Source organism: Myotis yumanensis, unplaced genomic scaffold, assembly GCF_028538775.1.
Source record: "Myotis yumanensis isolate MYYU_CA2020_CCGP unplaced genomic scaffold, mMyoYum1.0.hap1 SCAF_11, whole genome shotgun sequence".
In the NCBI taxonomy this organism is placed as follows: Eukaryota; Metazoa; Chordata; class Mammalia; order Chiroptera; family Vespertilionidae; genus Myotis; species Myotis yumanensis.
In genome coordinates this window covers 64,162,524-64,176,540 of record NW_027223762.1, presented here as the reverse complement: position 1 = coordinate 64,176,540, position 14,017 = coordinate 64,162,524, and the positions used below count along the sequence as shown (strand labels likewise).

General features: G+C 51.1%; 1 protein-coding gene across 5 annotated transcripts in view; it reads left to right on the top strand.

Moving 5' to 3' along the window:
• TBC1D8 (TBC1 domain family member 8) overlaps positions 1-14,017 on the top strand; it is a 113,434-nt gene that overhangs the window by 81,905 nt on the left and 17,512 nt on the right. For 2 of the 5 annotated variants that reach the window (XM_070429760.1, XM_070429761.1), the window contains 4 exons: positions 9,866-10,151; positions 10,671-10,800; positions 10,913-11,011; positions 11,630-11,698. In XM_070429760.1, the coding sequence (XP_070285861.1) occupies positions 9,866-10,151; positions 10,671-10,800; positions 10,913-11,011; positions 11,630-11,698 (584 nt within the window). Of the gene's footprint in view, positions 1-9,865; positions 10,152-10,670; positions 10,801-10,912; positions 11,012-11,629; positions 11,699-11,887; positions 12,004-12,107; positions 12,521-14,017 lie in introns of those variants that run through there. The other 3 variants (XM_070429764.1, XM_070429762.1, XM_070429765.1) reach the window with 3 other exon arrangements.

Sequence of the window (14,017 nt, the reverse complement as noted above, 5' to 3'; positions counted from 1 at the left end):
CTGACTGGTGTAACTGACTGGTGTAACTCACTGACTGGTGTAACTGGTGTAACTGACTGACTGGTGTAACTGACTGGTGTAACTCACTTGGTGTAACTCACTGACTGGTGTAACTGACTAGTGTAACTCACTTGGTGTAACTCACTGGTGTAACTCACTGACTGGTGTAACTGGTGTAACTCACTGGTGTAACTGACTGGTGTAACTCACTGACTGGTGTAACTGGTGTAACTCACTGACTGGTGTAACTGACTGACTGGTGTAACTGACTGGTGTAACTGGTGTAACTCACTGACTGGTGTAACTGGTGTAACTCACTGACTGGTGTAACTGACTGACTGGTGTAACTGACTGGTGTAACTGGTGTAACTCACTGACTGGTGTAACTGACTGGTGTAACTGGTGTAACTCACTGACTGGTGTAACTGGTGTAACTCACTGACTGGTGTAACTGGTGTAACTGACTGACTGGTGTAACTGACTGGTGTAACTGGTGTAACTCACTGACTGGTGTAACTGGTGTAACTGACTGACTGGTGTAACTGACTGACTGGTGTAACTGGTGTAACTCACTGAATGATGTAACTGGTGTAACTCACTGACTGGTGTAACTGACTGACTGGTGTAACTGGTATAACTCACTGACTGGTGTAACTGACTGACTGGTGTAACTGACTGGTGTAACTGACTGAATGATGTAACTGGTGTAACTCACTGACTGGTGTAACTGGTGTAACTCACTGACTGGTGTAACTGACTGACTGGTGTAACTGGTGTAACTCACTGACTGGTGTAACTCACTGACTGGTGTAACTGGTGTAACTCACTGGTGTAACTGGTGTAACTCACTGACTGGTGTAACTGACTGACTGATGTAACTCACTGACTGGTGTAACTCACTGACTGGTGTAACTGACTGACTGGTGTAACTGACTGGTGTAACTCACTGACTGGTGTAACTGGTATAACTCACTGACTGGTGTAACTGGTGTAACTGACTGACTGGTGTAACTCACTGACTGGTGTAACTCACTGACTGGTGTAACTCACTGACTGGTGTAACTGACTGGTGTAACTGGTGTAACTCACTGACTGGTGTAACTGGTGTAACTGACTGACTGATGTAACTGACTGACTGGTGTAACTCACTGACTGGTGTAACTGGTGTAACTCACTGACTGGTGTAACTGGTGTAACTCACTGACTGGTGTAACTGGTGTAACTGACTGGTGTAACTGACTGACTGGTGTAACTGGTGTAACTCACTGACTGGTGTAACTGACTGACTGGTGTAACTGACTGACTGGTGTAACTGACTGGTGTAACTCACTGACTGGTGTAACTGACTGGTGTAACTCACTGACTGGTGTAACTCACTGGTGTAACTGGTGTAACTCACTGACTGGTGTAACTGGTGTAACTCACTGACTGGTGTAACTCACTGACTGGTGTAACTCACTGGTGTAACTCACTGACTGGTGTAACTCACTGGTGTGATTCCCTGCAGTTTTGGCAAAAGGGTGGAATAAAGTCACCTACAAGCATAGATTTTGGATAAAAAACAAATACATTGTTTTACGTTGATCGCTGAACTCAGAAGAAGGAAAGAAAAATTCAAGGCTCAAGAAACGGTTGAACAGTGAAAACCAAAGAGGTGTCTCCCAGCTGGGGGGGTAGCAGAGGAGGAGGTGAGGGAAGAACACAGGTAGCCCACCTTTAGGCCCGGCCTCAGGGACAGCCTGGAGCCCCGCTGCCCAGCAGGCTGGGGGAGAGCTCGCAGCTCTGCTCTCCGACCTGAAGCACCTGGAGCCGTCAGGGTGACTGACGTTGAATGCGCACTGTCTGTGGTCCAGCAGCTGTCTGGTGGAGAACATGACACCAAAGCTGCCTTGGTAACACCCCTCGGGCACCTCCTGGTCATGCCGGTCATGCCGGAGGTGGAGATGGCCCAGAGTTAGGTGCAGCAGGGGAGCAGGAAATAGCTAGCTGAGACGGGCCTTGACAGAGGGCGAGGCAGGGGGAAAGGCTGCGGACACCCCTGGGAGAGGGAGGGTGGCGCTGCCTCCCGCCTTCTGGTGGCCCTGGTATTTCTTCCGGTGCCTCAGCTGGCTCACTGGCTTTCCTCCCTTCTCACTGGATGTTGTGGGGGGTGATGTAACCTTGTACAGAGTAGCAATGGATAGAGAGCCTTGGGGCCGGGAGGCGTGCTGCCATCAATCACCAGTGCCTCCAGGATAGCTCGGGCTCCTGTGCTAGCAGGGCTCTGGGTCAGGTCACACCGCACGCCCGTCCCGTCCAGGCTGAACAGGTGGAGGCTCCCTCTGCCCAGCCCTGCCATGGACAACCCTGGGCACGCCCTGGAGCAAGTGTGGAACGTGCTCCCTGCTGGGCTGGCTTCCTCCGCACGGAGCCAGCAGTGTTTCCTGTCCTTGCTGAGTGTTCGCTGAGTGAGCATATGGCCATTTGTCTACCTCATCTCATTAGACATCTGAGTTGTTTCCAATTTTTTATACTAAAGTTGCGATGAACATTTAAGCTTTTGTGTGAATACTACCTGTTGTCAGTTTTCTTGAGTATTTACCTAGGAGAAGTGCTGGGTCATAGGTTAGTTGTTTGTTTAACTTCATGGGAAACAGTTTTTCAAAGCATATTATAATGTAGTCACAAACCTTGTATCAGCAATGTATGCGCGTCCTGGTCGCTCCACATCCTTGCTGCACTTGGAATTGTCTTTCTAATTTTAGCCCTTCTAGTGTGTAAGAAGTGGCACATCATGGTGATTTTAACTTGCATTTCTCTGATGATTAGTGATGTTGAACCTACATTTTTGTTCTCACTGGCCATTTGTTTATCATCTCTTTGGAAGCGTCTGTTCAGTCTTTTGCCTGTCTTTGAGAGTGTTGGTGATTCACTTCTTTTTTTTTTAATTAAATCTTTATTGTTCAGATTATTACAGTTGTTCCTCTTTCCCCTCCCACCATAGCCCCCCTCCACCGGGTTCCCACCCCACACTCTGCCCTCACCCCCCCACACTGTCCTCATCCATAGGTTCACGATTTTTGTCCAGTCTCTTCCCGCATCCCCCACACCCCTCCCCCTCCCCAAGAATAGTCAGTCCACTCCCTTTCTATGCCCCTGATTCTGTTATAATCACCAGTTTATTCTGTTCATCAGATTATTTATTCACTTGATTTTTAGATTCACTTGTTGATAGATGTGTATTTGTTGTTCATAATTTGTATCTTTACCTTTTTCTTCTTCTTCCTCTTCTTAAAGGATACCTTTCAGCATTTCATATAATACTGGTTTGGTGGTGATGAACTCCTTTAGCTTTTCCTTATCTGTGAAGCTCTTTATCTGACCTTCAATTCTGAATGATAGCTTTGCTGGATAAAGTAATCTTGGTTGTAGGTTCTTGGCATTCATCACTTTGAATATTTCTTGCCACTCCCTTCTGGCCTGCAAAGTTTCTGTTGAGAAATCAGCTGACATTTGTATGGGTACTCCCTTTTAGGTAACTGACTGTCTTTCTCTTGCTGCTTTTAAGATTCTCTCTTTGCCTTTTGCTCTTGGCATTTTAATTATGATGTGTCTTGGTGTGTTCCTCTTTGGATTCCTTTTGTTTGGGGTTCTCTGTGCTTCCTGGACCTGTAAGTCTATTTCTTTCACCAGGTAAGGGAAGTTTTCTGTCATTATTTCTTCAAATAGGTTTTATTTTTTATTTTTATTTTTTTAAATATTTTTTGAGAGGATTTAATGATTTATTTTTTTTCAGATCTATTAAGTCTTTATTGTTCAGATTATTACATTTGTTCCTCTTTTTTCCCCCCATAACTCCCCTCCACCCAGTTCCCACCCCACCCTCCTCCCTCACTCCCCACCCACTGTCCTCATCCATAGGTTCACGATTTTTGACCAGTCTCTTCCCGCATTCCCCACACCCCTTTCCCCCCAAGAATAGTCAGTCCACTCCCTAACTATGCCCCTGATCCTATCTAATAAAAGAGAAACATGGTAATTAGCCGTACCTCCGCTACCCTTCCCATTGGCTAATCAGGGCGATATGCAAATTAACTGCCAGCCAAGATGGCGGCCGGCAGCCAGGCAGCTTGAAGCTACCAGGAGGCTTGCTTGCTTCAGTGACGGAGGAAGCCAACGTTCCCTGCCTGCGGCTGCCGGCCTCTGAGCTTGTAGTTTGAAACATTGTTATAAATATAGAAGCTAAATAAAACCCCAGAAACCTGCTTTCAGCCAGCCGGGCTTCAGCCAGCAGGACCGCAACATTGTTTCAATTATAGAACAAACGCAGATCCCTGCTTTCAGCCAGCTGGGATCTCAGAGCTGGAGTTGAAACAGTGTTTCGATTATAGAACCCAAACAAACCAGATACCTGCTTTCAGCAGCCAAGGCCTCTGAGCTGGAGCCAAGCCTCAAAGCTAAAGCTGGCCCAGAATTAAAAAAGAAAAAGAAAAAAAGGACAGGTTGGGAGCTTCAGTCACCCGCCAGCCTGAAAACAGCCCTCAGCTCCTCACCCAGACTGGCCAGGCACCCCAGTGGGGACCCCCATCCTAAAGGGGGTGTGACCAGATGCAAACAGCCATCATCCCCTCACCCAGCTGGCCAGGCACCCAAGTGGGACCCCCACCCTGATCCAGGACACCCTTCAGGGCAAACCAACTGGCCCCCACCCATGCACCAGGCCTCTATCCTATATAATAAAAGGGTAATATGCCTCCCAGCACTGGGATCAGCGGAGCCGTGAGGCCTCCCAGGATCAGCGTGACAGGGGGCAGCGACCAAACCCCCTGATCGCCCTGCGGCTCTGTGTGTGACAGGGGGCGGGGCCACAACCTCCCTATCCTCCCTGCTCTGTTCGTGACAGGGGAAAGCGCCCCAACCCCCGATCAGCCCTGCTCTGTGCCTGATAGGGAGGAGCTCCCCAACCCCCTGATCGCCCTGCGGCTCTGTGTGTGACAGGGTGTGGCGCCCCAACCCCCGCCCCCCCACACACGGACCCTGCTCTGTGTGTGATGGGGTAGAGCCATAACCTCCCCATCGGCCCTGCCCTGAGTGTGACAGTGGCGGCGCTCCAACCCCCTGATCGGCCCTGCTCTGTGGGTGATAGAGGTCGGCGCCCCCCCCCCCCCCCCCCCCCACGGGCCCTGATCTGTGTGTGACGGGGTAGAGCCATAACCTCCCCATCGGCCCTTCCCTGAGTGTGACAGGGTGGGGTGCCCCAACCCCCTGATACACCCTGCTCTGTGTGTGACAGGGGGCGGTGCCCCAACTCCCCTATCGGTCCTACTCTGTGAGTGACAGGGCGGAGCTCCTCAACCCCCTGATCGGCCCTGCTCTGTGCATGATAGGAGGGAGCTCCCCAACCCCCTGATCGACCCTGCTCTATGTGTGACAGGGTACAGAGCCCCAACCCCCCTGATGGGCCCTGCTCTATGCGTGACAGGGCAGCACCCCAACCCCCTGATTGGCCCTGCTCTGTGCGTGACAGGGGAGTGGCACCACAACCTCCCCATCGACCCTTCCTTGAGTGTGACAGGGTGCAGTGCCCCAGCCCCCCAATCGGCCCTACCCTGAGCGTGACTGGGGGTGGCATCGGAACCTCCTGATCTGCCCTTCTCTGTGCATGACAGGGGGCGGCGCCCCAACTCCCCAATCGGCCCTGCTCTGAGCCCGACCAGGGGCTGCACCTAGGGATTGGGCCTGCCCTCTGCCACCTGGGAGCAGGCCTAAGACAGCAGGTCATTATCTCCTGAGGGGTCCCATACTGCCAGAGGGCACAGGCCGGGCTGAGAGACCTCCCCTCCCCCCAGAGTGCACAAATTTTTGTGCACCGGGCCTCTAGTTCTATTATAATCACTAGTTCATTCTGTTCATCAGATTATTCACTTGATTTTCAGATTCACTTGTTGATAGATGTGTATTTGTTGTTCATAATTTGTATCTTTACCTTTTTCTTCTTCTTCCTCTTCTTAAAGGATACCTTTCAGCATTTCATATAATACTGGTTTGGTGGTGATGAACTCCTTTAGCTTTTCCTTATCTGTGAAGCTCTTTATCTGACCTTCAATTCTGAATGATAGCTTTGCTGGATAAAGTAATCTTGGTTGTAGGTTCTTGGCATTCATCACTTTGAATATTTCTTGCCACTCCCTTCTGGCCTGCAAAGTTTCTGTTGAGAAATCAGCTGACATTTGTATGGGTACTCCCTTTTATGTAACTGACTTTCTTTCTCTTGCTGCTTTTAGGATTCTCTCTTTGTTTTTTGCTCTTGGCATTTTAATTATGATGTGTCGTGGTGTGGTCCTATTTGGATTCCTTTTGTTTGGGGTTCTCTGTGCTTCCTGGACTTGGAGGTCTATTTCTTTCACCAGGTAGGGGAAGTTCTCTGTCATTATTTCTTCAAATAGGTTTTCAATATCTTGCTCTCTCTCTTCTTCTGGCACCCCTATAGTTCGGATGTTGGTACGCTTGAAGCTGTCCCAGAGGCTCCTTACACTATCTTCGTATTTTTGGATTCTTTTTTCATTTTGCTTTTCTGGTTGGGTGTTTTTTGCTTCTTCATATTTCAAATCATTGACTTGATTCTTGCGATCCTCTAGTCTGCTGTTGGAGTCTGTATAATATTCTTTATTTCAGTCAGTGTATGCTTAATTTCTAGTTGGTTCTTTATCACAACATCAAGGGTCTCATTAGATTTCTTGTAGATCTCATTAAGTTTATCGGCAGTTTCTAGAAAATTATTGAAAGACCTTAAAAGTGTGGTTTTAAACTCTATATCCAGTAGTTTGCTTTCCTCCATTTCTGTCATTTGTGTCCTGTTTCTTTGTCTCTGCATTTTTTATGCTTCCCTGTGTTGATACAGTGGTTTTCTGTGCTAAGTGTCCTCTAGGGCCCAGTGGTTCAGCCTCCCCAATTACCTGAGGAGGACACTCTTGGTGCATCCCCTTGTGGTCTTTGTGTACAGTCTTGTTGTAGTTAAGCCTTGATTGTTGTAGGTATCACTGGGAGGAATTGACCTCCAGGCCAATTGGCTGTGAGAATCAGCTGTGTCTGCAGTGGGAGAACTTCTGTGCTGGAGACACCCCTCTGGGGCAAGACTTGCTTCAATGGGGCTTTCGTGCTCACTGAGTCTGTCCCCTGAGTGTGTCCCTTATGTTTCCACAGAGCTGCAAACTGGATGGTCCCACTCTGACCTCTGGGCTTCCTGGCTCCTGGATCTGTAGGGAGGTGCTAATCTAGCCTTTGCCTGAGGCTATCCAGCAAAAGCCTCCCTGCAGGGCTTGGATGGGGCGGGTCCCACAGGATCAACAGGGCAGGGCTAGCAGTTATGGCTGCTCTCAGTCCTGCCTTCAGGGGCTTTGCTTCTCAATGTCCCGGTAATCGCTGCAAGCCCCTCGGAGAGAAAGCTGCCCTCGAGTTCCGACCGATGCCAGTCAGTCCCGCTTCTCTCCTATGAGTCTGGGTCCCTAGAGACTCGCCCGGAACTAGAGTTCAGAGCCTGAGACTCCCTCCCGATTGAAAACGACAACCGTGCCCTCAGCCGCCAGCCTGCTCCGCATCCACCTCCGCACCTTAGTATTTTACTTCCGCACTGCGCCTCCTCTGAGTCTCGGTATGCTTTTCTCTTTCCTTCTAGTTGTAGAATTTCCACTCAGCCAGCCTTCCTGTGGTTCTGGCTGATGTCCGTTCCGTCCTTTAGTTGTATTTTTGAAGTGGTTGTGCGAGGCAGCAATCTCCGGTGTTTACCTATGCCGCCATCTTGGTTTCTCCTCAAATAGGTTTTCAATATCTTGCTCTCTCTCTTCTTCTGGCACCCCTATAATTCAGATGTTGGTATGCTTGAAGCTGTCCCAGAGGCTCCTTACACTATCTTCATATTTTTGGATTCTTTTTTCATCTTGCTTTACCGGTTGGGTGTTTTTGCTTCTTTGTATTTCAAAGCTTTGACTTGATTCTTGCGATCCTCTAGTCTGCTGTTGGAACTCTGCATAATCCCCTTTATTTCAGTCAGTGTATGCTTAATTTCTAGTTGGTCCTTTTTCATAACCTCGAGGGTCTCACTAGATTTCTTGAGGGTCTCACTACATTTATCGGTGGTCTCACCAGACTTTTTGAGGGTCTCACTAAATTTATCGGCGGTTTCTAGAAAATTCTTGTAAAACCTTAAAAGTGTGGTTTTAAACTCTATATCCAGTAGTTTGCTTTCCTCCATTTCTATCATTTGTGTCCTGTTTCTTTGTCTCCGCATTTTTTATGCTTCCCTGTGTTGATAGAGTGGTTTCCTGTGCTAGGTGTCCTATCGGGACCAGTGGTTCAGCCTCCCCAATTACCTGAGGTAGACATTCTTGGTGCACCCCCTTGTGGGCTTTGTGCACGGTCTTGTTGTAGTTAAGCCTTGATTGTTGTAGGTATCACTGGGAGGAATTGGCCTCCAGGCCAATTGGCTGGGAGAATCAGCTGTGTCTACAGTGGGAGAACTTCTGTGCTGGAGACACCCCTCTGGGGCAAGACTTGCTTCAGTGGGGCTTTGGTGCTCACTGAGTCTGCCCCCTGAGTGTGTCCTTTATGGATCTGAGGAGCTGCAATCTGGATGGTCCCACTCTGACCACCAGGCACACTGGCTCCTGATCTCTAAGGATGTGCTAATCTAGCCTCTGCCTGAGGCTACCCAGCAGGAGCTCAGCTGTGAAGCAATGAGAGTTGCCTTGGGGCCTTGGGCTAGCTGCAGTTTGTTAGGTAATTTTCAGATTGCAAAGGGCCAGGCCTTTCATATGCAAAAGCCGGCGCACAGAGCTTGGGCGGGGCGGGTGTCCCAGGGGATCAACAGGGCGGAGCAAGCAGCTATGGCTGCCCTCAGAGGCCCCGCTTCTTAGTGTCCCGGCAATCACTGCCAGCACCTCCGAGAGAAAGCCGCCCTCGAGTTCCGACAGATGCCAGACAGTCCAGTTTCTCCCGTATGAGTCTGGGTCCCCAGAGACTCGCCCGCCAGCCCTCTCCGCATGCGCCTCCATACCTCTGTATTTTACTTCTGCACCGCACCTCCTCTGAGTCTCAGTATGCTTTTCTCTTTCCTTCTAGTTGTAGAGTTTCCACTCAGCCAGCCTTCCTGTGGTTCTGGATGATGTCCATTTTGTCTTTTAGTTGTATTTTTGAAGTGGTTGTGGGAGGCAGCAATTTCCGGTGTTTACCTATGCCGCCATCTTGGTTTCCTCCAGTGATTCACTTCTTATTACTGTGCTGCAGTTCTTTATTTTGAATGCAAAGCCTTTGTCAGGTACACTTACTGCTAGTGTTTTCTCGGAGTTTGAAGTTTGTGTTTCCATGTTATCTTTTGAAGAACATCGCTAATGTTGATTGAAGTCCAATTATAATTTTTCTAAGATTAGTGCTTTTTGTGTGCTAAGGAATTTTGCCTTTTTCCTGTATTTTCTTTTTTTTAAAAATTTATCTTTATTGTTGAAAGTATTACAGATGTGTCCCCCCCGCCATGGACTCCCTCTACCCCACTCCCGCCCCCAGGCCTTCCCCACACTATTGTCTGTCCATGGGCTGTGCATCTATGTGTAGAAGCTCATTGTTCAGTCTCTTCTGCCCCGGAAGTTGCATTGCATTTGCTGTGCGACACATCCCAAGTGCCCTCCCGTCTGGTGTGCAGCATGCGGAGACCCACACAGGTGCCCCTTGACTGACACTCCCTTTCCCCATGGAACTGCCTTGGTCACAATGTCAGAAATCTGTGTGGCAGGGGGATTCTGTCTCCCTGTGCTGCTGGCCTCTCTCAGAGGAGCTGAGTTCAGGCTGACTTCAGAGAGCGAGTCCCTCCACCCACACGACCTTCCCTCCCCAGGGGCCCAGGTGGACCAGTCCGTGTTTGAGGAGCTCATCCAGGAGCAGCTGCCGGAGCTGGCGGAGCGCCTGCGCGACCCCTCGGCCCTGGCGTCCCTGTCGCTCTCCTGGTTCCTGACGCTCTTCCTCAGCATCATGCCCCTGGAGAGCGCCGTGCACGTGGTCGACTGCTTCTTCTACGACGGCATCAAGGTCGTCTTCCAGCTGGGGCTGGCTGTGCTGGAGGCCAACGCCCGGGCCCTGTGCAGCAGCCGGGACGACGGCCAGGCCCTCGTGCTCCTCAGCAGGTGCGCCTGGCTGCGGGCTATGCTGTGCAGGACGAGGTGGGCAGGGGCTATGTCTGGAGGCTCCTGCCCCTCAGCCATTTGCCCCCAGGTGTCCCCGCCTCCCCTCCCTCTTCTTGGCCAAGCGGGAGTCTGGCCTGCCGAGAAAGGGCCTCTGGCTTTCCTCGGAGGAGATTCAAAAGTCTGGAGTGTAGATGGAACCTAGTGGCCTGACTGGGCCGCGGGCGGGGGAGGGGCGCCGGGGTGCCCGGAGCTGAGGGGAGTGGGCTGGCAGGTCCCTTTCGAAAGCTGTGGAGCCTGAGCACCTGTGCACAGATCCTTTGCGGTCACCAGAGAGCGCACAGCCTGCGACCAGAGAGCCCAGTCGGCAGGTCTGGCTCAGGCTGCTTTTCCTGCCCCTGAGTGGCACCGGGGCTGCCCTGCCCTCTCCCGGGTCAGGGAAATGAGCTGTGGCCGGTGCTGAGCCACGTCTCAGGCCTGTGACTGGCGAGGGCAGCTGGCTCACCGTGGGGCTGTGCTCAGGTTTCTAGATCACATCAAGAACGAGGACAGCCCTGGGCCCCCCATGGGCAGCCACCACGCCTTTGTCTCCGAGGACCAGGAGCCCCCTCCAGTGACGGACATTGGGGACCTGATCCGCGACTCCTATGAGGTAGCGGGGCCCTGCCTGTCCCGCCGCTCGCAGGCACCGCTGGGGAGATGGGACGGGCTGCAGGGGTGGCGGGGCTGTGCCCTCGTGCCCAGGAGGGACCCTCTCCCTGCAGAAGTTCGGGCACCAGTCGGTGGGGCAGATTGAACGCATGCGCTGCAGGCACAGGATCCGGGTCCTCCAGGGCCATGAGGGCACCACCAAGCAGAACGTGGTGAGTGAAGCCTCCTCCATGGGGCAGGGGGGGTCGTGCCTGGGGTTCCCTGTTGGCCTCCAGCAGGAATACCAGCTTTCTGCCCTGGCCCATGGCTCGGTTGGTTGGAGCTGTCAGCCGATGAACTCAAAGGTGGTGGGTTCGATTCCCAGTCAGGCACATATCAGGTTAAGGGTTCAATCCCTAGTTGGGGCGCTTATAGGAGGCAACTGATCAATCAGAAACATCACATTGCTGTTTCTCTCTCTCAAATTGATAACCATGTTTTGGGGTGAGGATTAAAAAAGGGTGCCAGCTTTTCCCCGTTGAATTAAGACCTTCATAGAGGTGGCGTGGTGAGCATCGGCATGGGTTTTAGTCAGACAGATGGGAGCAGAGGGCCCGCTGGAGCCTCAGTCCCCCTGTGGAATGAGGACAGTGGCGCGGTGTGGGCCGGAGGAGGCGGCACACAGACATCCAGGCCCTGGCCTGTGTGCTCCTGGACCGCCCGCCCCGCTGTCCAGCCAGGCCAGGGTTGAACTCCACAAGAAGGTCACCTTGGCCAGAGGCCTGTGTGTCTGGAAGGGGCGGGGCGGGGGGCAGACCCCACTCACGCCTTCGCTGTCTGCTCTCCTGCAGCTCCGCGTGGTCAGCCCTGAAGTCTCGTTCCCCTTTGGCGACCTCGAGGAGCTCTATGACTTGTTCAAGGTGCAGGTCCGGGAAGGGGAGGGAGAAGCCAGGCCTGGCCACTGTGGTCAGCCTGCCCGGGTGGCGTGTGGGAGCTGACCTGGGACAGCAGAGGCTGTGGCCACCCTGCCTGCTGTCGACCTGCCCTGCCCGCCCCCCCCCCCCCCCCCCCGGCCCGCCCCTACCCTCGAGGCTGCTTTTCTACACCAGGTTCCCGGTCCCATCAGATGGAACGGGCCCACAGAGACCATCGCTGCATATACGTTTTCATTGTTTATAATTCTCACATGTTCCTGAACATCTACACCTATTCCTATATTTATTTGGTTGGTATGCATGCCACATACTCTTAATATTTTTTAAATAACTTTATAATCTATCGTATTTGTAATAATATGCTAAACCATGTTTCTACTATTTGGTTATTTAGGTAGATTCTCAGGTGTTGCTACCTATGCTACAAAGAACATTTTTTTTTTTTTGTTAAATATGTTTTTTATTGATTTGAGAGAGAGAGGAAGGGAGAGGGAGAGAGAGAGAATCATTGATTGCTGCCTTCTGCACACCCCCCACCGGGGGTCAAGCTCGCACCCCACACATGTAGTGGGGGTTCTGCACACCGTCCCCCAGGAACATCACCTGTTTTCAAGTCTCACCGCTTTTCCTGCTGCAGGAAGAGGAAATACGAAGTCAGAGGTGGCTGGGTGTCCCAAGTCCTCTAACGTCGAGGGGAAGCAGGGACACTGAAGCGGGAAGCGACTGCGCTTCAGCATCTACAGCCGTTCATCTGTTCAGGGTCAACTATTCTCAGTTTGGGAGAATGCGTGACGTCACAAATCTGGATTTATGTAATGTAAACGATTGCTTTAAATTCACATTTCACTAAGTACTAGTCATGTCATTCATCTTTAAAGAGTTTTAAAGGAGGGCGAGCTGACTGTTTCTTGTTTCTTGTTTCCATATTTCCTGTGAATGATGTGACTGGTACTTAATGAAATTCATTTTCCTATTAGCCCTGTAAGTCTTTCATTTTTGTAAGACTAAATACAAATAGAAACTTAAAATAACTTTGAAAATGTACCTCCAAAGGAAATGCCAGTGGAATAGTGTCATGTCACGGTGCCCAGTTCTGTTGCACAACCTGGTGCCTCCTTTGTCCCACCAGCCTTCCTTCGAAGCCCAGGTCAGCATCCTGCTCCACAAGCAGCCCTCTCAGCGGTCCGTTCTCCCTGCGTCTGACCTGAATGTCCTTGGCTTTCATCCAGACTTCTCACGTTTCAATGCTTAATCTTCTCTGGTTGGATTTTGCATGCACCTCTTGTCTTTTGGGTCAGACTTTTATTTTGTTGAGGGAAAGGCCTTGAGGAGGCGGGTTCAGGAGCCCTTACTCAGCATCATGGATGGCACCTCCCTGAGCCTGGGAGGTGCAGGTGCGACCATTGTGTCTGTTAACAAGAGTCAGCTCTGATTACCATCTTTACATACTGTTTCCTATTGAAGACGAACCGTGTGGTTGGTACTTAATGAAATCTGTTTTTTTTTAAACATTTTTATTTTTATTTATTTATTTTTTAAAAATATATTTTATTGATTTTTTACAGAGAGGAAGGGAGAGAGAGAGAGAGAGAGAAACATCGATGAGAGAGAAACATCGATCAGCTGCCTCCTGCACATCTCCTACTGGGGATGTGTCCGAAACCCAGGTACATGCCCTTGACCGGAATCGAACCCGGGACCCTTCAGTCTGCAGGCCAACGCTCTATCCACTGAGCCAAAACGGTTTCGGCATGAAATCTATTTTTATTGTTAGGTTGAAGCAATCTTTTAATCCCCTAAGGCAGTGGTCAGCAAACTGCGGCTTTCGAGCCACATTCGGCTCTTTGGCCCCTTGAGTGTGGCTCTTCCACAAAATACTGACTTCTGCGCATGGGCCACAAAGTCTCAGTCGCACTGTACGTGCGTGCCCGCAGGTGGTATTTTGTGGAAGAGCCACACTGGGCTGGGCTGTGGGCCGTATTTTGCGCCATGGGGTCTCGGCAGCGTCGGCTGTGATTTGGTGGGCTGTGGCTCCGGGGTGGTGGCAGGGCCTGTGTGCCACTTGGGGGAAGCCAAGTGTTGCTTTGTCGGCGCCCGGTCTGTGGTAATGTTTCTTTGTAAATGGCCAAGTGGGTATCACTGTGGCTCCTGTGTTGAGCATCTGCCCCCTGATGGTCAGTGCATGTCATAGTGACCAGTCATATGGTTGGAGGGACACTTAGCATATTAGCCTTTTATGTATATACTAGGGGCCCAGTGCACAAAAATTTGTGCACTCGGGGGGGAGGAGGGGTCCCTCACCTC